The sequence below is a fragment of the Eptesicus fuscus genome, chromosome 14 (assembly GCF_027574615.1).
Source record: "Eptesicus fuscus isolate TK198812 chromosome 14, DD_ASM_mEF_20220401, whole genome shotgun sequence".
Taxonomy (NCBI): Eukaryota; Metazoa; Chordata; class Mammalia; order Chiroptera; family Vespertilionidae; genus Eptesicus; species Eptesicus fuscus.
The window spans coordinates 73,556,729-73,581,662 of record NC_072486.1 but is presented as its reverse complement, the minus strand read 5'-3'; the positions used below and the strand labels follow the sequence as shown (position 1 = coordinate 73,581,662).

The 24,934-nt window shown below is 37.7% G+C and overlaps 1 protein-coding gene across 1 annotated transcript in view; it reads right to left on the bottom strand.

Annotated features, from left to right (window-relative positions):
- Positions 1-24,934, bottom strand: part of TFEC (transcription factor EC) — an 87,339-nt gene that overhangs the window by 29,512 nt on the left and 32,893 nt on the right. Inside the window, exon 2 of the mRNA XM_054726141.1 lies at positions 18,559-18,786. Coding sequence (XP_054582116.1) covers positions 18,559-18,786 — 228 coding nt within the window. The remainder of the gene's footprint in view (positions 1-18,558; positions 18,787-24,934) is intronic.

The following is a 24,934-nucleotide window of genomic DNA, read 5'->3' as shown; positions in this document are numbered from 1 at the left end:
TAAGTTGTTGAGGAAAGCACAATTAATTTGCTTAAATGTTTCTTGCTCTTTGACCCTTTCCAATCCTGTTTGCATAGTTGTTGCAGTAAGAATTAATTTATAGGTGGTTAAATTTATTGATCAAATAAAAATTGAGATGTAACTTCTGTTTAATTATTCTGAGTCCATTCAGTCAATTCATGAATCTACTCAATTCATTTCTTGATCAGAAATACGTGGGCTAAAAAGATCTGTGACAATCTTGAACTATTTCATTCAACCTAGATGAATTTGAAGAACTTCCACAAGTAACCCAAGCTACAAGTCCGCAGCTTCCAAGTTTCCCACGAACAGAAGTTACACCATGAGTCTTAGTTAAGCCTATGTGCAGTGGTCTGGGATAAACGTTAGCTAACTGACATCCCAGTTTTTTCTAGTGAGACCTCACAGCAAAGGAGCCATACAGCATCGAAGAGCACACAGTAGACTGCCCCACACAGTTTAGAGATGTTGCCTATTTGTATGAGGAATAGAGAAAAATATACTTATAAAACTGCCAGTCAAAAGTAGGTGAAAAATCTATATATATAAAAGCCTAAGTGACTGAACGACCTAATGACTGGTCGACAGATAGCTATGACATGCACTGACCACCAGGGGGCAGACGCTCATTGCAGAAGCTGCCCCCTGGTGGTTATTGCGCACACAGTGGGAACACTGCTCAGCTGACTAATGGGCGCCAGACACTGTGCTAATGGCTGGTGAGTGTAGCTGCGGCAGCACAGGCTCTCCTGCCTCCTCAGCAGTGCGCTACCAAGCTGCAGCAGCAGCAGGCACAGCAGGGCCGGGATGAGCGGGAGCAGTGCGGTGCCTGACCTGGGCTCCTCCCCAGCCGCCTGCCGCTTGGTGCATTACTATATCCCTCAGGGGATGTTGGACTGCTGTTTTCGGCCCATCCCTCGGGGGATGTCGGACTGCTGGTTTGGGCCTGATCCCCACAGGTCAAAACTGGCAGTCCAAAATCCCCCAAGGGGTCCTAAATTGCAAGAGGGTGCAGGCCAGGCTGAGAGACCCCACCAGTGCATAAATCTGTGCACCGGGCCTCTAGTTAATAATAATTATTAGTAGTAAGTACCCTCGCTTTTTAAGCTTACCATAATGGACAACTGTTGTTTAACCTCACTAGAATTCATTCACATTTATTTTGTTAACAACTCCTGTTCTCCTGGTTCTCACTCAATCTAGGTAATTTGTTGTGGGGAACTGCTCAATCCATAGCTCTAGGGCTGGCCCAAGACCTAGAGAAGTTGGGTTAGGTATAGATATGTGACAAAAGTTGCTCCAATAAGAATTATCCCAGGAATTTAGCTGGAACTAAGGGAAAAAAGAAGCTCCCCTTCTCTTCTGTTGCCAAACCTAACCAAATGTATCCATTAGAATGCATCTAGTTATGATAATCAGAATATCCTGACACAATTAGCTTACAAAATAAAGAAAAAATCTTACATAATGTAAAATCCATAGATAAAAAATTCTTCAGGGACAGATAAGGAGCATTTCTTCTAATTCTTCCATTTTGTTTTTTTTTTTCTCCCTCTGTTTATGTTTTTCCTCAATTTACCATCTGGGCAATAAATGGCTGCCAGACAAAAAAACCTCATTTGATCTTTGTCAGTTAAAACTAGTACTTGTAATGTGTTATAAAGTGGAAATTAACAAAGAAAAAGAGGGGGGGGGATTTCCCCAATTTTTAAGGCCTTAAACTTAAGACAACCATCATTAATATAGCCCAGCCCATTGATTACTGATGAACAGTATCCACACTATGCAATGCAGTCAGAATTCACTATCTTTAAGTGAAATGCTTAAAGTAACAATTCACTACATTTTTTTTGTATTTTATCATGTTTTCTATAAAGTCTAATACCATAAACAAACAAACCAAGCATAACTCTTCAACAGGTGTGAAAAGAGTTTACACACTCTTTACAGATAACATTTTTAGTGATTAATAAATAAACAATGAGAAGGCAACAGCAATAAAATGGGAGTTAATGTACCAACCCTTCATTGCCTATTATTCCAGGAATGTGTGCTGATTCCAACACAGATATCTGTCTACATGCTTTAAGACACATTCTCTCTTTTTTCAGTTCATCTTTAACTTCTAGTTATTCTCTCAGAAGTATTTTTTGTCATTACTATATTTTTTCTTTATTCTACAAGATGTAGAGCCTCTGAATCTAATAGCTATTAGTCACAGTAAATTAAGCAAAATTCAGTCATGAACTTATGAGGGTGTCTGATTATGTTCTGTGCTTCAAACAGAAAATCTGGAGATTAAATCACTCAGGAAATGCTATAGAAGATTAAATATGAAGTAAATGGGTGTTTCTAGAAATTAGATAAATAGGATAGTGCAAGCCCTGATACCTATCTTCCTCAATAATATCAAATAATCTTTTTTCTGCAACAATATTTCCCAATATTCATCTGTTATCTTGTGTCTGTTTCAAAAGTTTAGAAGAAAAAATAAATTTACCAAGTAATTTAATTTTTTATAATTAGAAGCTTTTATTTATTTCAATCTCATTGACCTCCTCAGGTCTAGAAACACTATTCTTTTCATTAGCAGAGGAGAGTCTGTTCCTTCCTCTTTAAAACTTGATTCCATACTGATTATATCCTCAATAATGTCCTCCATCTAGCAAAATATAATACATTTAGAAGACTGTGTAGAATGATAAAAGTTGAGCTTCATTCCGAATTTGCAGAAAAAAATATTTTAGTCATCATTAAATGTTTTAATATTTAAAGTTATATGTATATTAAAATCCTGACTATTTTACAGCTTAAAATGATGTCATCCTGACACTCTCTGGTCCATGTTGCCTTTTTTTTTCTTTTTTTTTTTTTTGCATTTGCTTCCATCAAGTGGCAGGTGATGGCTGGGCAAATCACCGAGGGCTGGTCCCTTGGAAATCAGTATCTACATAAATACAGTGTTTATCATAAAGTAACTCAAGCCACAGCCTATATCCTTAACATAAAAAGATGACTTCCTACAAACTTTAATTTTTCATCTAAAATATTTCTATTGCATCTTACAGTTGAATATTAAAATATCAGTGGTCAAATATGAATACAAACTACATGGAAATGTATTCAACTTTCCATAATAAGCAATAATAATATAATAATAACAACAAAATAATAATCATAGACACCTGAAATAGCAATGATAACAAACATTAATATAGTACAGGAGGTATGTTGGGCACTGTTCTAAGTGCTTTGTGTATATCAGCTCATTTAATCTTCACAACAACCCTGTGAAGTGGATATTATCATTATGTCCATTGTAAAGATGACAAATAGAGAGAAAATAAAGTTTAATAATTTTTTTCCAGAATATGTAGCTGGTGAATGACAGAGGCAGGATTGAAATCCTGGAAATCTGGCTCTATAGTCCTGATTTAAATAAGCTTTCTTCTTCCTTTCTCAACTCCTTTAAAAAATAGCTTTGCTTTCCTTCTGTACTTTAGCTGGAGATTTACAAAACTTATATTTTAAAAATACCAGGCTTGCCAGCCCCCTTCACTTCTCTTTAGCTTTGCTAACTCTCTTATTTCTCATTATATCACTTTAGTGAAATTTTTAAAAATATGTGTAAACACAGAGAGAGAATGCTGAATTCATATAACTTGTAATACTCTGAATTTCCCATGATGTGCAGAAAAACCACGTGTAAATTCTGGGATACATATAAAAATATTTTATGATTCTGTTAATGATATCTTCTAAGCAAAATTTCTACAAACTTTAGAGAATTCAATGTTCAGAGGCATCTACTATGATGCCCCCAAAGGTCATATGCCAAAAAATCAGGACATTATTCATATTTTAATTTAGCAAATATTTATTGAGCAATATTTATTTCAAGACCTTTGTTGTAAATACTGGAAGTCTAGAAACACACAGCACAAAGGCTGTGCTCTCCTGGAGCTCAAGCTCTATTAAGGAAACGCACAATAAACAGCTCATAACAGCAGCCTGAAGAAATTAAAGCAGGAAGTCAATATAGCCTGATGGGGAAAAGTGTCGTTTTAGAAAATGGTCCGAGAAGAATTTACTGATATTTGGACAGAGGCATGAATGACATGGGGAAGGGTAGACTTTGGAGAGAAATCAAAAGAGACCAAGACCCTAAGTTAGGAGCATGCTCAGAGTGTTGGAGAGTGAGAGGACCAATGGGAAGGAAATGGAGTGAGCAAGGGCAAGAGAGGTTTCAGACAAAGTTGAAAAATAGGCAAGAAACTTACATTGTAAAATCCTCTAGATCAGTGCTGTCCTACAAAAATTTCTGCAATAATGGGAATATCCTAAATTTGTGCTGTCAATACAGCAGCAACTAACCACATATGGCTACTAAATTTTGAAATGTGGCTAGTGCAACTGAGCATCTGAATTTTTAATTTTATTCAATTTTTAAAGATTGCGTTGAATTAATTTAAAATTAAAGAGCCACACACGGCTAGTGGGTACCATATACAAGAGTGTAGCTCTAGATCATTGTCTGAACATTAGATGTTATTCTATGTGCATTAAGAGGATCTAGGATAATAAATATGCATGTTTTGTTTCTTTGGTTAGTCCAGTCTCTGAAAGTTTTACAGTATATTATTTAGTGTCATTAAATTCAAATTTTAATTTTGTGGTATTTCTTCTTTTCCTAGGGGAGAATATTTTTAATTTATTATTTTTTAGTTGACTTTATTGGTGTGACATTGAATTTGCCGAGGTGACATTGGTTCACAAAACCATGCAGGTTCCAAGTAAAACTCAATAAAACATCACCTGCACAGTGCATCGCGTGCCCATCGCCCCAAGCAAAGTCCCCACCTCCACAGAGCCCCCACCTCCTTTCCCTCTGGCTATCACCACACTGTTGTCTGTGTCTATGTGTTATGTATATATGTTTGGGGCTGTCCCTTCATCTTCTTTATCCAGTCTCCCACACCCCCTCCGCTCTGACATGTCAGTTTTTTTCTATGTATCCATGCCTCTGCTTCTATTTTGTTTGTCATGATATTTCCTTCATTCACTTTCTGCCATTAACTGGACAGTAAATGTGTTCAAAAAAATGTGAAGAAGATCTAAAATAAATATTTTTCTTTGGGGTACTCTGGTAGTTTCAGTAACAGTTACAAATAAGTCATTCATCCCTTTATGTTTCCTGTATGCTTACACCATAAATAACGCAGTCTCTTGCATTTCTATGTTTTTCCCTCCTGCCTATAACCATGCTAAGGTTTCTCTCTTTTCAAAGAGAATCCTTTCTTTCCTACACGTGACAGTTCCATCCTCCTTGGAGGCTCTGTTTTTGCCTTTAACACCTCTATTTCTTATTTCTGTCATCCACCAACATAACTACCTTTTCCCCTAATTTATTGAAGAAGTTGGTTCTTCTATTATCCTAAATTGATTTAAAGATATAAAATCCAGTTCAAAACATTGCTTTACAGCTTCCAAGACTCTTCATAGTTAAACATCTTGGAATTTAGTTGATATTTTTTTAAAACCAACAAATACAACGTTTTGCATCAGATGAAACAGGATTAACAGATCAGACAAAAGCATAATTACAAATCTGCAAAAAAAGCACCCTAAATGTGATAGATGAAGGTAATAAAATACAAAAAATAACATGTTATTTACACTAAAATCAAAATGGAGATAATAGTTGTAGAAAGTCTGAGGTTCAAGGACAAAGTAAATCATTTATAAGATGCAAATGATTTAAAAATAAAGGTCTACAAAAGACTAAGAACAAGCTTTTCAATATCACAGGGTGCTAGAATACAATATGGATAATTTTTGAAGTATTGAAGATAGGTGACTTTGAACCTAAACATTTACAAAGAAGAATATATCCTGTAAGTATATGGGTGAGATAAAGTTTTCTTAGGCATAGAAACTCAGAAGCTTTAAAGAAAAAAAATACTTTTAAAAACACTCTTCAGTCTTTCAGGAGGTAAGTTAGTCAGATGATAACTACAACTATAAAATCAATACAAAATATAAAAAAGAATGAGTAAATAGCAGTGAAAATTTTGTGGTATAAATGTCTACACACACACACACACACACACACACACACACACACACACGAAAGGCCCGGTGCATGGATTCATGCACTGGTGGGGGGGGCGTGGCCTGCAGGGATTAGCCTGCTGTGGGAGCGCCACTCATCCTGGTCAGCCAAGCAGCTGTGGACCTGCCTTCTGAGTGGTGCTCATCCTGGTCAGCAGAGCAGCTCTCCCACTGAGGGAGCGCACTGACCACCAGGGGGCAGCTCCTGTGGTCATTCTGGTCATTCCGCCATTCAGTTGCTGGGCTTTTATTATATATATATATATGAACAAGAAGGAGATGAGATCATATGACCATACTCAGATACATTTTTACTTAAAGGTGTGACACAGATATTGTTAAACAATGATATAGATATTAAAAATAAAACATATAACCATGTGACTTTAAAAGTTAGGAGTAACGAGAGAGAGAGAGAAAGAGAGAGAAACTTAATGTGTCCAATGATGGATAGGGAAAACAAAGATGGCAAATAAGGAAACAGAATGTATAGTAATTAAAAAAATATATGAAAAAGATAACTATTATATCCTAATAGTACACTAATTACAAAAATGTAAATAAGTTAACAAACTAACCAAGAATCTCTCAAATTTGGTTTTAGAAAGGTATTGCAATAGTATATTTATAAGAGATACATTTAAAATAAAACAATAGAGAAAGCTTAAAGCAAAGTGAAAACTTGTGCCACAAATATGACCAGAAGGAAAGACACAGTAGCAACTTTAGTATTAAGCCGTATAAGATGTAAGGTAAGATTTTAAAGAAAAAATAACACCAAGCAATCAGAAAGGCATAAGTACCTAAAAATACCTACAGTAACAACCATCAGAATTCTATGTAAAAATAAAGCAACAATTATCGATGAATATTGTAACTCACCACTATCAAGATTATAAATCTGAATTTAACCCTTCACCTATTCTCTATACCATGCCTTGGGTCATGTCATCCTCTAAATTACTCCATTTCTAAAATCTGAATTCCATTATCTCACTCATCAAATAAAACCTTCCTTTTATATCCAATCTTGACCCTCTGGCAGATCAAATGCACAATTTTCATTTTATTACTCTCTATGCTTTTGTCCTATTATCTTTCTGCACAACCATCCCAAATATCCATGGAGTTCAATTTTTCCCCCTGCTATAAACTCTGAATTCAAGGTGGAATGATTTTTGCCTACTATCCTAAAGAAATTCTTTTGGTTACTATTTTCTTTGACTTTTTGACTTCCAAATTCAATAGATATTTTTCAGTCCTTATTTTACTAGACTCAAGTGCAACATTTGAGTGTGTGGATCGTTCCTTTCTTCTATAAACTAACTCTTTCTTTAGCTCCAGTGACACCACACTGCTTATCTTTTTACATTATGTTGATGGCCCCTCTCCTTTGAGCACCCTTAAATGTTGGTGGTATCCTCAATCCTATCCCTGTTCACCACTCTTCTCAGTAGATTCGTGCTCTCCAGGAACTCTCTCATTTAAGTTTTCAAGTACTACCTGCATGCTGATAACTCTCAAATCTCTTGCTTCAGTCTGTATTATTTCTCCTCAAGGCAAACTTGGATATTTAGCTGTCACCAGCATCTCCACATGGTGGTCTCACAGCTACTTCATCCTAACATGTTCAAATAGAGGGCCTCATCATCTCTCACTGCACTACAGAAATAACTTCTCAACTCAGGCTTCTTCTCCTACATAGCTGACAGAGTAATATTAAAGCCAAACCTGATTATGTCAGTATAGCCCCCACATTTAAACCCTTAAAGGATGTGATATTGTCTAACAGAGGATACCAGCCTTTCTGTGATTTGTCTATTGCCTACTTCTCTGGCCTCTCTTTTTACCACCATCTGCATAATCTGCTTCTCAATTTCTACTCACCCCATGCTGTTTCCCATCTCTATTCTTGGTTTATGCTATCTCATCTAGCTCAGTATCCCACTAGCCATTTTACTCTAAGTCTTATTATTGGTATTCATCTGATAAGAACAGCATATCTCTGTTCTTATCTACACATACCATTGCTCTTTCTACATATTTTAATTATGTGCTTACTTTTTATTTTCATCTTTCCCTCAACTTGGAGCTTCTAAAAGTTACAGAAGATAAGAAAAACAAGACAATGAATAATTAAAGTGTAGTTTGTACTGTGAAAATTCTATGATAAGTTCAATTTTTATGCATATGACAACATGTGTTACTATAAAAACCCAGAGAATAGGCATCCAATTCCATACAGAGAACCACCAGGGAAAGCACCTTAGAGAAGAAACCTGAAATGAATTTTCAAATGAATTTACATAATTTCAAGAGTGAGTTGAAATTATGCAGACACATGGAGAATGAATGGGTAGTTGGTAAAGAGAAAACATGGCTGCTGTGAGAATCATATGGCTGAAACCAAAGGGCTAAAACACAGAGCACTATCGTTAAGTGTAGGTCAGGAGACAAGGAGTAAGTGTAGAAGGGTTCTATGTACCATGAGTACAAATTTGGATTTTTATCCTGGAAAGACCCATATTATAAAATGCCGCTTTTTATTTTTGTATTTCATTGTCTCAGAGGCCTTTAGTCACCAAGCTACTCCTAGTTCCAACCCCCAAATCCTGAATCTAAGGATCCTCTCATGGACTTATCCTGTGGTAGCTATGATTTCTGGGGTCTTCTTTGAATTAACGAAATGTTCCTTAATGTAACAGGAGGACAGCTTAGGAGAAAGAAACACCAAAAGATGGCAACACCCACCATCTTCTGAGCCACCACACTGCCCTTGTGTTAGGAACTTTAAAAATGTAAGTATCAGCCCTAGTCAGTTTATCTCAGTGGATAAAGCATCAGTCTGTGAAATGAGGGGTCCTGAGTTCAATTCTGGTCTAGGACACGTACCTTAGTTGCAGGCTCGATCCTCAACACACCGATGTTTCTCTCTTTCTGTCTCTCCCCCTCCCTTCCACTTTCTCTAAAAATCAATGGAAAAATATTCTCGGGTGAGAATTAATAACAACAACAAAAAGTATAAGCATCAAAACAATTCTTCAAGGTGTAGAAATGTGGATGAGAAAGGTTAAGAACTGAGACCACATAGCTAGGAAGTGGTAGCTATAACCTCAGGGTGTATGACTCTTAAGAATGCACATGTTCTGCATTGTTACATGGACTCCTAGCACCAATAAAAGAATATTGGAATATTGCAAAACATAGGATACCTCTTGGCAGTATGTGAAAATGTGTACACAAGTCAAATTCAAAGAGAACACACACACTGATTAAAACTATAACATTGATTTAAATTATGATTAAAAGAACATCAATAATGGAAGAGACTCCTATATACATATTTGGAAGTGTAATGACTAAAAAAAATTGTCTGTAGTCAATGTGATCATTTCCCTGAGGCTACTCTAGAGTTTCAACCCTTCTAAGCCATGCAATTCCTTTTGGCCGATATCACCTAAAAACCCACAAAGATCACATTAATTTCTCTTATAAAGTATGAACTTATTACTTTTTAAAAAGCAACTTGTGTGCCTAACAATAAAAACATTTACTAAGAAAAACTGAGAAGGCTGATATATGTTAATTATTCATACTTATTTTTCAGAACACATATTTCCTAAGAAATATAGTAAGATCATGTCTGGGTTCTGCCCAGAATTGGCTGGCATATGCATATCCTTTGGGATTTGTCTTTTTTCCTTTAGAAATAACTCTCACACAAGGAAATGAACTTTGGAAGAAGGTGGTTGTAAGATAAATTGTACTGGGTTAGTTCTAATATTTACTGTACAGATGATTTTCATTCTACATACATTTTTATGATCTTCATAGAGTGACTAGAGAATCTAGTTCTACATTTGGGAGGGGGGATTCCTTATAGACCAACTATTGAAAAGTTTAAGTAAATATACATGTAGAGATTTATATTCAGTTTTGGATTTCAATGAATCCTGTTTTGTGGTTGTTTTATATTTCATTAAACAATATACCAGATTCTTATTTTTTTACCTCTCCCAGATTAACATAAAACTTGTACACACAATAAAAATCTTTATCATTTGGAATTCAAATAATAAGATATTAAGCATTACTTTTTTATACCTGGAGGCTATAGACTTAATATCTAAAAAGCAGTGACTTGAAATCAGTAATATCCATCAAGAATGTATATTGGGAAATTAAACCTGGGAGATCATGGACCATGGCTCCCTCTAACAAATCAAATGGGAAAAGAAAAATTAAAAAAAAAGAAAGAATAGAAAGCTCAGTTTTTAATATAGTTTTTCTATACTGAGATATTTTTTTAAAAAGTCTTTTCCCCAGTTCTAGTTGTTTCCCAGTTCAATTCATTCTTTGACATTCTTTGAAGGCTCACTTACAATTAAGTCACAATAAGTATAAATGCCATGAAGCTAGATACTCTCATTCATTTTGCATCCTTAGTGCCTCATATTAAACAGTAGGCAAGTATGTTTTAAAAGTAGAAATGAATAAATAGATAATAGTAAAAAAATTCCATATATAATTCCAAAGTGCAAGAAGGTTATTAGTTTATTCTAATGAATATTTCTAGAGCACATATGTACTTCTATTCAAAATTCTGCCTGTTTTATTTCAATGTGTAAAGATAATATAACTATTTATAAACAATGTAAATTAATTTAGATAAAAACCTTTAAAATTAAAGCTAAATATCTTGAGGGAGGTTCCAAGATGGCAGCAGTGTAGGTGAAAGTTACACTCACCTTCTCCCAGGACCAAACCAAAATTATGGAACAATTAAATTATGGAACAATCAACCTGAATAACCAACTAAAGACTAGCTGAACCTTTGTCTTATAACCAAGAATTTACAGAAGAAGCAACATCAAGACTCATTGGAAGGGTGGACACTGAAAAGAGCCAGCCTGACATCCACATAGGGCCATTAGGAATCTGAAGGAATAGTTCACCTGCTAAGGTGCACCCCAAGAAACAAGAATTCTCCAATCATGATCCCCAGCCAGAAGAGCCAGAGAGGAAGAGAAGCCCATGTAACATCTGGCTGTGAAAATCAGCAAGGATTTGTTTGCCAGGGAATGACAGGATGCTGCTAGAAAATCAGGCGCCCTCTTAGAGGGCCAGCCCACAAAATCTCACCTATGACCACTCACCCTGAACATCATGGAGGGAAAGCAGATCAAAGCAAACTGGAGTCACGCAGGGAGGGACTGGGTAGTGTGGCTTTATGGAAAAGGCTAATGGAACAGCAGCCAAAGTCCTAGGCTGACGCCCTCTTCTACACCACACAGTGATGCCATCTTTACTGGGTTGAGCATCATATGGCATCAGACTGGAAACTGACTTGGCTTCACCCTTCTGACTCCCTGTGGCTCCTCTCTTCCAAGCTTGCACCCTGTGTAGGAGTCTGCATGCAGTAGCCATTTTGGGCCTAGAATAAAGACGTTCATGGAGGACTCTTGAGGAGGACTGGGCAAATTCTAGGACTGTCAGAAACTGAATTGTGTGGCTCTGGGTTGAGGGCCTTTTTTCTCTTGCCCACCTAATGGGTGCCACCATTCCTATGTAGAGCCCTTCCTCCACATGGACAAATCTTGGTGGTTTTTAGCCTGATGAATACTGCTGGCCCACCCTGATGACTCCCTAAGACTCAGCCTCACCACAAAGATCCTTGGGTCTCTGGCAGGTGGTGGATGGCCCTGGTGTACCCTGGGACAACTGCTGAATGGCCTTAGACCCAGCACTAGCATGAAGTTTGAATCTGGTAAATACCACTGGCCCCTACCTAGTGACTCATAGAAACTACCTCATAGAACTTACATAACACAAGAAACTCTTTCAGGACTGAGCTTAACAGGTGTCTGGCAAACAGAGGTGGATTTCAGGGTGCCTTGGGCCTTTTGCTGACCTGGCCTGGACTCAGTGCTAATGTAAGTCATCCATGTTCTGAATCCTGGACCCTCCCATGTGCACCCAGGCCTATCAGAGGTAGCCAAAATTTGTGGATTACTTTGGAGCTCCTAACAGGTAGCCCAGGGCCAGTTACAGACAGTGTCTGACACGGACCTCCACTAGATTCCCTCCTAAGAGGCTCCAGAACCAACACATCCACCTTGTGGTTGGCTTCAGACCACATCAGAGCATGACACAATTAGCTTCATAAGAGACACATCCCAAGGGAAAAATCTCAGCATGCACCAGACACTGCTGGGGCTAATTTTATTTTGAGAGATCAGCCATTGCAAAGCAGCTTGTAAGATCAGCCATTGCAAAGCAGCTTGATCAGCCATTGCAAAGCAGCTTGTAATCCAGGTCAATCTTCACTTTCAGTGAGCCAAGAGTCAATGCAATCCACAAATAGGCCAACAAAAATCAAGACACAACTACCACAAGCAGGCTCACATAACCCCCACAAAAAACATTTCTGAAGTACATAGCTCAGGTGACCAGGGAGACTGTGCAAATGAACCCCACAGGATACCTACAATATAAGGCCACCATACCAAGACTGGGAAACATTGCAGATCTACCTAATACACAAACAAATACATAGAGACAACCAAAATGGGGAGACAAATAAGCATGTCCCAAATGAAATAACAGGAGAAATTGCCAGAAAATGAACTAAATGAAATAAGGCAGGCACTCTATGAGATACAGAGTTCAAAAAAATTATTATAAGGATTTTCAAGGGACTTGAGGGAAGAATGGATGAGCTCAGTGAAAATTTAAAGAGACAGTAAGCATAAAAAGGGACACAGAAACAATAAAAAAGAACCAGTCAGAAAATGAAGAATACAACATTTAAAATAAATAATACACTTGAAAGAATCAACAGCAGATGAGTTGAAGCAGAAAATTGAATCAGTAATTTGTAAGACAAGGCAACAGAAAACACCCAATCAGAGCAGCAAAAAGAATAAAGTTTTTTTTTAAATAAGGATATTTTAAGGGATCTCTGGGACACCATAAAGAATAACAACATTTGCATCATAGGAGTATCAAAAGGAAAAGCAAGAGAGCAAGGGATTGAGAACAATGGATTTCCAAACCTGGTGAAGAAAAAAGACACATAAGTCCATGAAACAAAGACAGTCCTAAACAAGATGAACTCAAAGAGGCACACACCAAAACAGGTCATAATTAAAATGGCAGAAGTCTAAGACAAAAAGAAAATCCTAAAAGCTGAAATAGAACAGTTACTTACCTACAAAAGAGCTCCCATTAAACTGTAAACTGATTTCTCAACAGAATCATTTCAGGCTGGAAGGGTTTAACATGAAATATTCAGTGAAGAAAAGTAAGGACCTATAATCAAGATTGTTACTGACAATCCTTTAAAATTGAAGGAGAAATAATGAAGTTTGCAGACAAGAAAAAGCTAAAGGAATTGATTACCATCAGACCAGTTTTACAAAAAATGTTAAATGGAAGAAGAAAGAGTCTGACTGGTGTGTCTCAGTGGTTGAGGATTGACCCATGAACAAAGAGGTTGGTAGCTGGTTAGCTTCCTGGTCAGGACACATGCCTGGGTTGCAGGCTCAATCCCCAGGAGGGGCATGCAGGAAGCAGCCAATTGATGATGTTTCTCTATCATTGATGTTTCTATGTCTCTATCCCTCTCCCTTCCTCTACCTACAAAAATGAAGGATAAAAATCATATGATCATATCAATAGCTGTAGAAAATTTGACAAAATTGAGCACCCATTTATGATAAAAAGTATCAGGAAAGTGGGAATAGAGGGATCATCATGCAACATAATAAAATCAATATCTGACAAACCCACAGATAACATTATACTTAATGGGGAAAAACTACAAGTGTCTCCCTTAAGAGTGGAAACTAGACAGAGATTGTTCACTTTCATCACTATTATTCAACACTAGAGGCCCGGTGCATGAATTAGTGCATGGGTGGGGTCCAGTTGGCCTTCCCTGACTGAGGCAATCAGGGCCAGGTTGAGGGGCCATGGGAGGTTGGCCAGCTGGCCCTGCCCCCAATTGGGCCAGTTGGCCTGCCGCAGTGCATGTCATAGCGACGGGTCATTTCAGTCGATCCAGTCATTCTGGTCATTCTGGTCGTTCTGGTCGCTTGGCTTTTATATATATAGATAGTACTAGAAATCCTAGTCACAGCAATCAGAAAAGAAGAAAGGGAAAAAATGCATCTATTTAGAAAAGAAGATGTAAAACTGCCATTATTTACAGATGACATGATACTATATATAGAGAACCCTAAAGATTCTATCAAAAAACCAATAGAACTGATCAATTAATTCATAAATGTAGCAGGATATAAAGAAATATTCAGAAACAGATCACATTTTTTTGTCTACAAAAAAAAGAACTATCAGCAAGGAAAACTAAAAAAAAAAAAATTCCATTTACTATCATATCAAAAAAAATAATCAAATACATAGAAATAGATTTAACAAAGGAGGTAAAAGACCTGTTCTCAGAAAATGATAAGATTTGAAGTAAGAAATCAAAGAAGATACAAAAAAAAATGGAAGCATATATTGTTTTTATACTTAGAACAAATTAACATCATTTAAATGTCTATATTACCTAAAACAATCTTTAGGTTCAACACAATTCCTATAAAAATACCAATGGTGTATTTCACTGAACTAGAACAAATAACCCAAAGATTTATATGAAACCTTAAAAGACCTCCAACAGTCACAACAAAGTTGAGAAAGAAGAGCAAAGTTAAAGGTATCATGCTACCTTATATCAAATTATACTACAAGGCTAGAAATCAAATCAGAATGGTACTGGCATAAAAGCAGACATATAGATCAATGGAACAGAATAGAGAGCCCAGAAATAAACCTATAACCATATGCTTAATTAATATTTGACAAAGGAGGCAAGAAAAAAATATTGGATAAAGACAGCCTATTTGATAAATGATTTTTGATAAATTGTACAGGTACATATAAGAAATGAAACTAGATCACCTTATTATATCATATACAAGGAAAATCTCAAAATAGATTAAAGATAAATGTCAGACTCAAAACCACAAAACTCCTAGAAGAAAACATACAGTAAAATCTCTGACATTTCTCTTAGTAATAGTTTTTCTGATACATCCCCTCTGGCAAAGGAAACAAAAGAAAATAGAAACAAATGGGACTACAACAAACTAAAAAGATTTTCCTCAGCAAAGAAAACTATCAACAAAACAAAAATACAATCTACTGAATGTGGGAAGATATTTGTCAATGATACATCCAATAAGGGGTTAATATCCAAAATTTATAAAGAACTCATACAACTCAACACCAAAATAACAATCCAATTAAAAATGAGCAGATAATCCGAATATACACTTCTCCAAAAAGGACATACATATGGCCAATAGAGATCTGAAAAAATGCTTAACATCACTAATCATCATAGAAATGAACATTAAAACCAGAATGAAATATCTCCTCACACCTGTCAGAATATCTATCATTAATAAACCATCAAACGGCCAGTGCTGGCAATGATATGACAAAAGGGAACCCTCATGCACCGTTGGTGAGAATACATTGGTGCAGCCACTGTGGAAAGCAATATGGAGTTACCTTAAAAATTAAAAATGGAGCTGCCTTATGACCCAGCAATTCCACTCCTGGGAATTTATCTGAAGGAATCAAAACACTAATTTGATAGAACATATAATGAACAACATAAACTGGTGAACAAAAATAGAACCAAAGACATAGAAGCATCAAACACTGTCCAACCTATTAGGGAAGACAGGGGATGGGGGGGTGGGGGCGGGTAGGAGATCACCCAAAGGACTTGTATGCAAGCATATGAGCATAACCAATAGACACAGACACTAGGGAGGTGAGGGCATGTGCTGGGGGATGGGAGGAGCCAGGGAGGGGTCAATGGGGGAAAAAGGTGACTCATGTAATACTTTAAACAATAAACAATTTAAATTTAAAAGAGAATAAGCAAACAGATATAGATATATTGCCTATATATCTGTATATATTATCTCATCTTATATAATAAAAGCCTAATATGCTAAGTGTATGGTCATCCAGTTGTCCGTTCAACCAATCAAAGCGTAATATGCTAATGATATGCTAGGACTGCTCAACAGCTTGCTATTATGATGTGCATTGTCCACCAGGGGGCAGACAGTCAACCAGTCAGTATGACTTGCACTGATCACCAGGGGCAGATGCTCCAACTGGTAGGTTAGCTTGCTGCTGGGGTCTGGCCAATCAGGACTGAGCAAGATGGGCCAGACACGCTCTGGAGCCCTCCCATGGTTCCTCCCTGGCTGGCCAAACTCCCATGTCCCTCCCTGGCTCAGATCATGCACCAGTGGCGTCTTTCGGCCTTGCCTGCACCCTCTCACAATCCAGGACGCCTTGGGGGATGTCAGAGAGCCAGTTTTGGCCCAATAGCGGAATGGCTGGTCACTATGATGTGCACTGACCACCAGAGGGCAGACACTTAATGCAGGATCTTCCCCCTGGTGGTCCGTGCGCTCCCACAGGGGAGCACCACTCATGCAGAAGCTGAGCTCATAGCTAGTGAGTGCAGCAGTGGGGGCGGGAGCTTCTCCCAACTCTGTGGCAGCGCTAAGGATGTCCGACTGTAGGGAGTGGGCCTAAGCCATCGAATCATCAGTTGGACATCCCTTGAGGGCCCCCAGACTGTGAGAGGGTGCAGGCCAGGCTGAGGGACCCCCCCCCCAAGTGTATGAATTTCATGCACCAGGCCTCTAGTATATGTATAATATCTATCTGTTAGAAAATTCTGGTTTTAAATTACAGATGCATCATTTACTACGAAAGAAAGAGAAAGAAGAAAGAAAGAAAGAAAGAAAGAAAGAAAGAAAGAAAGAAAGAAAGAAAGAAAGGGAGAGAGAGAGAGAGGGAGAGAGGGAGAGAGAGAGATAAAGGAAGGAAGGGAGAAAGGAAGGAAGGAAGGAAGGAAGGAAGGAAGGGAGGGAAGAAGGAAGGAAGGACATATGCACCTCTATGCCCATAACATAATTATTTATAACTAGAGGCCCATTGCACGAAGATTCTTGCAATAGGCCTTCCTTCCCCTGGCTGCCTGCACTGGTTTTCCTCTGGCATCCAGGACCCAGGCCTTTGCTCTGGCCGCTACCTTCAGTCACTGCTCCAGCCTGAGCGCCGCTCCTGTAGCTCCCTCTGCCCCCTGCCCTCCCCATCATAGCAGGCATCCCGCCCTGCCTGGCTGCTCCGTGCCTACATGAATGCTGCCCAGAGGCCTGGAGCAGCTGGGGGGCGGGGCCACTGTCATCTTTGTTGGGTTAATTTGCATACTCACTCCTGATTGGCTAGTGGGAGTCACAAAGTGATGGTCAATTTGCATGTTTCTCTTTTATTAGTGTAGATAACCAAGATATGGAAGCAACCTAAGTGCTCATCAGTAGAGATTGGCTATAGGAGTAGTAGTACATATATATAATAGATTATTACTGGACTACTAATAAGAGAATGAAATCTTACCATTTACCACAGAATGGATGGACCTAGAGGGTATTATGCTAAGTGAAATAAGTTAGGCAGACCAATGCAAATATCATATTATTTCACAGGACAAAACAAATATACAAACACAACAGAGACAGACTCATAGATATGGAGAACAAACTGATGGTAGCCATAGAGGAGGTGGGGTGGGGTATTGGGTGAAAACGTTAAGGGGATCAAAAAGTGCAAATGGATAGTCACAAAATAGTCACAGCATAGGTAATATAGTCAATAATAACTATGTATGTATGGTGCCAGGTGGGTACTGAAAATATCGAGGGGAGGGGGAACAATTTAACTTATATAATTGTCTAATCACTATGCTGTATATCTGAAACTTAAGAAAAAATACATTTTAAATGGTTATTATACAAAGTCTAAGTATAGGTTGTTTATATTAATAAAAGCCAAATAACTCCAGAATAAATTTTGGCTTATTGTCAGTAAAGTGGTAAGAGTCTAGGTTCCAGTATGTTCAATGGACCCATAATTCTTTCAGTGGTTATTGAATACTCTACTTGGGAAGGACTGTGTTTGATTCTCAGCTGAGGGAAATCTGTTTTATTGAAAAAGAAAATATTTTCATTTTTTACACTTTATAACAAAGATCTTTCCATGCCCCCCCAAAAAAGCTAAATATTCTTAACATATATTAGTTAGAGATTATTTTGAGTTACTATATTAATGCATATCTGAAATGAGTATTGACATAAGTTGTTATATTTTATTATGCATAATTAATGTGCATAACTAATTATTACAAATTAATTAATTAAGACACTTCTTTTGTTAAGTGAATTTGTATTTGGAATTTTTACTATCAAAATGTCAACTTCAATTTTTTTGAATACCTTAAAGAAAAACACCTCATTATATATTTTCATGAGCAGACATTAGACATACATGGCATTCCACATTGTCATCTTCTTTCCCAAGAGTTAGCAACATGGTGAGTGGATTTCCAGTGATGCCAGAGTCACTCTCCGGGGATGGGTGTCCATGCTGTACCACAAGCACACTGCTTTGCGTTGAAGAGTGGGACCGTTTAATAGTCTGATTGAGGATCTGGTGGTCAAGGGTCATGGAGGGTTCTACTTGATGTCTGGCAGGACTTTCCAGGTGTGTGGGGACCTACAAAATATAAAACAAACAATTGCTATGTGTAGCATCATCTGGCATTTCAAAGTTCCATTCTCAAAAATTGAATTGCTAAGGGCCCGATGCACAAAATTCGTGCAAGAGTAGACCCTTGCAGCACCAGCTTCATCTTGAAGGTCATCTAGAAGGTCATCCAGATGGTTGTTCCGCTGTTCGGCCATTCAGTCAATTTGCATATTATGCTTTTATTATTATAGATGGCAATAAACACACTATAACATCTAGCTTCTCTCAAATTTATGGTTCAAAGTTTACTAAAATTTTTTAAATGCTAACCATGTTTTTAAGAATAACCCTCAAAATTACCTGCAAATAAAACAAAATGGAATCAATATATAACTAGAAATACTTTTTGAGGGTCTCAAAAAGAAAGGTTGAAATAATACAAGGAAAGTGCAGTTGATTCATTGTTATTAGTGATTTTGTATTTCATTAGATTCCTTTACATTACAAATATACTGTAAATATTCTATCCTATGTAATAAAAGGCTAATATGCAAATTGACCAAACGGCTGAAAGACCAGTTGCTATACACACACTGACCACCAGGGGGCAGATGCTCAATGTAGGAGCTGCCTCCTGGTGGTCATTGCGCTCCCACAGGGGGAGCAATGCTCAACCAGAACCCAGGCTCACGGCTGGCGAGTGTAGCGGCAGTGGTGAGAGCCTCTCCCACCTCTGCGGCAGTGCTAAGCTGTCAGACGGACATCCCCTGAGGTCTCCTGAACTGTGAAAGGGCACAGGCCAGACTGAGGGACCCCTCCCCCACCGAGTGCACGAATCTCATGCACTGGGCCACTAGTATGATATAATAACTATCTTTTATTTAATTTTTTAAATTACCCAGGAAGGAGCAGAAACAAGAAATATATATACTAATTATTAAGTGTGGTATTTTATGGGTGGTGAAAATCTAGGTAATTATTTTCACTTTTCTATATTTTCCAGTTTCTATACCAGGCATATTTTAATTTTTTAATACTCTTATTTTTAAACCCTTCCATATTCCCACTTTATAAAAACAAAACTTTGGTAGAGTCATTATGAATGACAGAAAAAATGTTCTAATATTTTGAAACTCCTTTTTCAAATCACAGACTTAATATTCTGAGCATCTTCAGTCTAGTTGTCATAGTTAACAACATTCCATTATTTGTGTGAGGACAACTTTAAGCATTTCAAGCTTTCCTCTTAAAAGCCTCTGATAGCCTGCCAGCCCCCTTTATATTAACTAAGCTGTGATGTGAATACATTTTCCTCAAGTGGCCTATTATAGACCTAATTAATATTTCCCTCATGTTAAACAATAATAAAGATGGCTATACAGTGCTTATTTTTTGTTTATTTCAGTTACACAAACTACTCCTTAAAGCCCTTAATATGCATTAACTCAGATAAATAGCATTTATGAAGCATTTTGCATTTAAATTAGCTGGTTTGAGGTACCATATTGTAGTAGTTACTTTAGTTTAATTTTGTTATGCTGACATTTTTATCATTATTTTAATTGTACTGCCATAAAATAATTTTCAGTCATATAACAAAAGATTAAGATTGGTAATGAAGATTTTACATGTTACTAATTATATTACTATGAACTTTAAATTTGTACTGGTAAAATAACATTGCGTTAAAATGCCATGGGTAATTTTTTAGGGTAACTATTTAGATTATCCTACAGTTTTATGTTTATTCTTCTTCATCTATATGCATTTATGAAATATACATTATAAATACTATTTTCATATTCACAAATCTGAATCTCTTACACAATGTAACTGAATGCTAGAGTACATTGTATATCTACAAATGGAAAATATCTTTTCTAACAAAAAGTATGTTGAATCAGAACTTATAACATTAACTAATTCATTTTTCACTTCTCATCCACTGACTAGGAAAGCTTCATTAGAGTACTTGCATTTGTGTTACATCAGGAGTACAAGAGAAGTCATAGAGGTGATCCCAGGGCCCTAGGAGTTTTCCATCTAAGACACTATTAATATCAACTACAGCAAAAGCAATAATGATAATAATGACAATAATATGCAATAGTTACCAGTCACTGTGCTAAGCAATTTATCCACATTCATATAATCCTTGGTAGAACCTTAGGAGATAGGTATCATTAATATCTCCATTGCAGCATGTAGATGAAGCCACCAAGACTTAGTGATTAAGTGACTAAGTGTTATCACTCCTCAAGTAAGGGATGAAGCCAGAATACAGACCCTGCCTTCTTAAACATTACACTTATTGGCTCAGTAATGTATACAACAAATTTAAAATGCCACACAAAGAAGTGGTTTTAAAAAACTAATTAAAAAATAAAACAGTTATAAATCAGGTGTTGGAAGGAGATGGTCTTGCATAAGAAGAAAAAGAAGGAAATCGCAAATGCAAAATATAAAAATGAAACAATAGAAGATATTGGAAGTCACAAAGTTAGTTGTGAAAAGGAACTCATAGAAATGCTTCCTTTCTCAAAGCAAGACTACCATCTCCTCTTTAGACCATTCTATACAAAGAGAAAATAAAATATAAAATGGAACCAACTCTAATTCTGCCTGAATTATTGGTTATTTAAGGAATTCCAAATGTTTAGCAGGCAAAAGTGAAGACTAACTTGGACCCAATCTATGTAACACCTATAAATGAAGCAGAAGAGTCTAAAAGCTCAGTAGAGCAGAAAAAGAATCAATGGAATGTAATTAAGCTACTGCCCAGAAAAATCTCTATATTTTCTAATCATGGACTGATATCACAACAATGATACAACTAAGTATAAAACATCAGTTAAATCATATGAGCCAATTTAAAAATAATTTTACATTGCCTGGGATCTAAAGATACAACTATGAAACTATGTATTAGAGCTGTTTTACTGAAGGTACCAGTATTTGTTTGGATGAAGTGAATGAAACTATAGGTTGCCATTGTTCATTTATTCACTTATGTAAAAAACTAGAGGCCCAGTGCATGAATTCATGCACAGGTGGGGTCTGGCCAGCCCGGCCCAGTCCCAATCAGGGCAGATTGGGGCCGGGCTTGTTGGGAGGAGGAGACAGCAGGAGGTTGGCCAGCCGGCCTGCCCCAATTGGGGCCTGATCAGGGCCAGGCTGGCTGGGGGGAGGGGCTGTGGGCAATTGGCAGGTGGGCCCCACCCCTGATTGGGATGGGGGGCCGATTGGGGGTAGGGCCAATGTGGGGAGGGGCTGGGGGTGGTGGGCTGGCTGGCCCCACTCCAGAATAGGGTGGGGGGGCTGATCGGGGGTCAGCAGCTGGGGGAGGGGCCATGGGAGGTTGGCCAGCCAGCCTCATCCCCTATTGGTGTGTGGGGGGCTGATCGGGAGTGGAGCTGGCTGGGGGGAGGGGCCGCCGGCCAATCGGGGTGGTGGGGGACCATCGGGGGTGTGGCTGGCCAGGGGGAGGGGCCATAGGCAGTTGGCTGGCCAGCCCTGTCCCTTATTGGGGTGGAGGGGGGATCAGGGGTGGGGCTGGCCAGGAGGGAAGGGCTGCAGTTCATTGGGGTGGTAGGGGCCCATCAGGGGTGGGGCCTGCTTAGAGGAAGGGCCATGGGGGGTTGGCCAGCCGCCCCACCCTGGATTGGGGTGGGAGAGTCCAATCAGGGCAGGGCCTTCTGGGGGGAGGGGCCACAGGAGGTTGGCTGGCCAACGCCCCCCCTGATCGGGCTGGTTCACTGGGCACAGTGGATGTCATAGCAACCGGTTGTTCTGATCATTATGGCATTCCGGTCGCTGGCTTTTTATATATATAGATATGTTTTCTGCCCTAGCCCAGTAGCTCAGTTGGTTGGAGTGTTATCCCAATACACTAAGTTTGCAGGTTCATTCTCCAGACAGGGCACATACAAGAATCAACCAATGAATATATAAATAAGTGAAACAAAAAATCTCTCTCTCTCTTTCAAATCAATAAAAATTTTTTTTTTAATTTTAAGAAATATGTTTTCAGTGCCCAGAATGTGTGTACGGAATGGTACACTGAAGGCAGAAAGGAGATAGTTGCAGTGTCTGCCTTCAAAGACCTTGCAGTCTAGACAGGAAAGAAAAACATATGATCTCCAGCGCTAGCACTCTGTTTACCTTGCTGGCTGCTATATTGTCACATTTCCTACACATAACCCAGATAATGGCACACAATAGGCTTTTTTTTCTTTTTTATATTTTTATTGATTTTAGAGAGGAAGGGAGAGAAAGAGATAGAAACATCAATGATGAGAGAAATCATTGATCAGCTGCTTTCTGCACACCCCCTACTGGGGACTGAGCCCACAACCCAAGCATGTGCCCTTGACCATAATCAAACCTGGGACCACTCAGTCCACAGGCTGACTCTCTATCCACTGAGCCAAACCAGCTAGGGCCACACAGTAGGCTTTTTAAAATATGTAAACTGCATGTATCCAATGAATTATTGAATGAATGGATCAACAAAGTAGATTGAATGATTAACTTTACTGACATTAGAGAGCTCTGGGAATCCACAACAGAAACAGATAAACCATTATCAGAATAACAGTCTTAACCTAGCAAGCTGAAGCAGCTATATATTGTGATTTGATTCATTAACCTGTGAAAGAGATTAAGACCATCTAGATATAGGGGAATTTTGCTATTGAAAGCAATAAGTAAATCATACCTCCAGAACTATGCATTATGTCTCAATATTATCACTCTGCTACTGGAAACTAAATATAATAATGGTCAGTTTAAGTCCAAGGTTTCCTCTATGTATAGAAATCTGTTTTATTTCACTTAAAATATTTTTTTATTTATAGTCTCCCTGTTTGCTGAAAGATTGTGAACAAAAAGGAGTTGTGAATGTGGTGAGAGGTAGTTGCACCAGAAAATGTAGGCTGAAGATTAATATTGTAATTGAATATAAAATTTACTCATGAGCATCCTGGCAGCCAAGAAAAAAGGACACAAAGTATATATATATTTATAATTATAGACATGTAATATATATATATATATATATATATGTATATATATATGTATATATATATATATATACATATATATATATATATATATTAGGTACAACTTGTGATATTGCAGATATTTGACCACTGTTTTCTACAAAATGTCAGTTCCATGTGATTTAATCAGAGGCAAAACAGTCATGCAGGGGGAAATCTAGGCCATGCACTATAACATCCACTATATTTATTTTTGATCAAAGGCCCACAGAATAATATAAAACACCTTAAGTAAAAAGCCAAAATATATAATTTGGTACTGATCTGACTGAAACTTTGATAGCACTTACAAAGGCAGAGTAGTGTTTTCAAAGCCAATTATCCTGCAGACTCCATATTTGGATACACAAACCCAAAGGATCACCTGGTTAGATCATTACCCCATCAATTGTCTCAAACTAGGCTTCAGATAGAATTGTGTGGTATGTGGCTTTTTTAAGTTCCATTATTTGAAGTTATAAAAATATAAAACTTGCCTTAAAATTTTTTTAAAGAAATCTGTTTCAAATGTAGTCAAATTCCCATATTCTAATAGAGAGATGTAGGTCTTTTTTTAAAAAATCACAAATATAGGTATTGTGGTTACCAGAGGTGAAGGGGGTGGGGGAGGTTGAAGACAGTAAAAGGGGTCAATATATGGTGATGGAAGGGGATTACATTTCTCAGCTCACAATGCAATATACAGATGATGTATTACAATACCATACACCTGAAATGTATATAATCTTATTAACCAATGTTACCCCAATAAATTTATTTAAAAAGAAATATATGTATTAATGAGCTATAAAAATGCTTAGACCCACTAATAAGAGAACCCAAACAATGTGCCTAATGAGTAATCTGAAGTATTTTTTTAAAATTAAGTATAGATCAATGGAACAAAACAGAGAACCCAGAAATAAACTCAGCCTTCCTGGTCAATTAACGTTGACAAATGAGACAAGAGGACACAATGGAGGAAAGACAGTCTCTTCAATAAAGGTGTTTGGAAAACTGAACAGGTACATGCAAAAAAAATGAAAGTAGACCACCAACTTACACCATGCACAAGAATAAACTCAAAATGTACAAAAGATTTATATGTACGTCACAGAACCATAAAATCCTAGAAG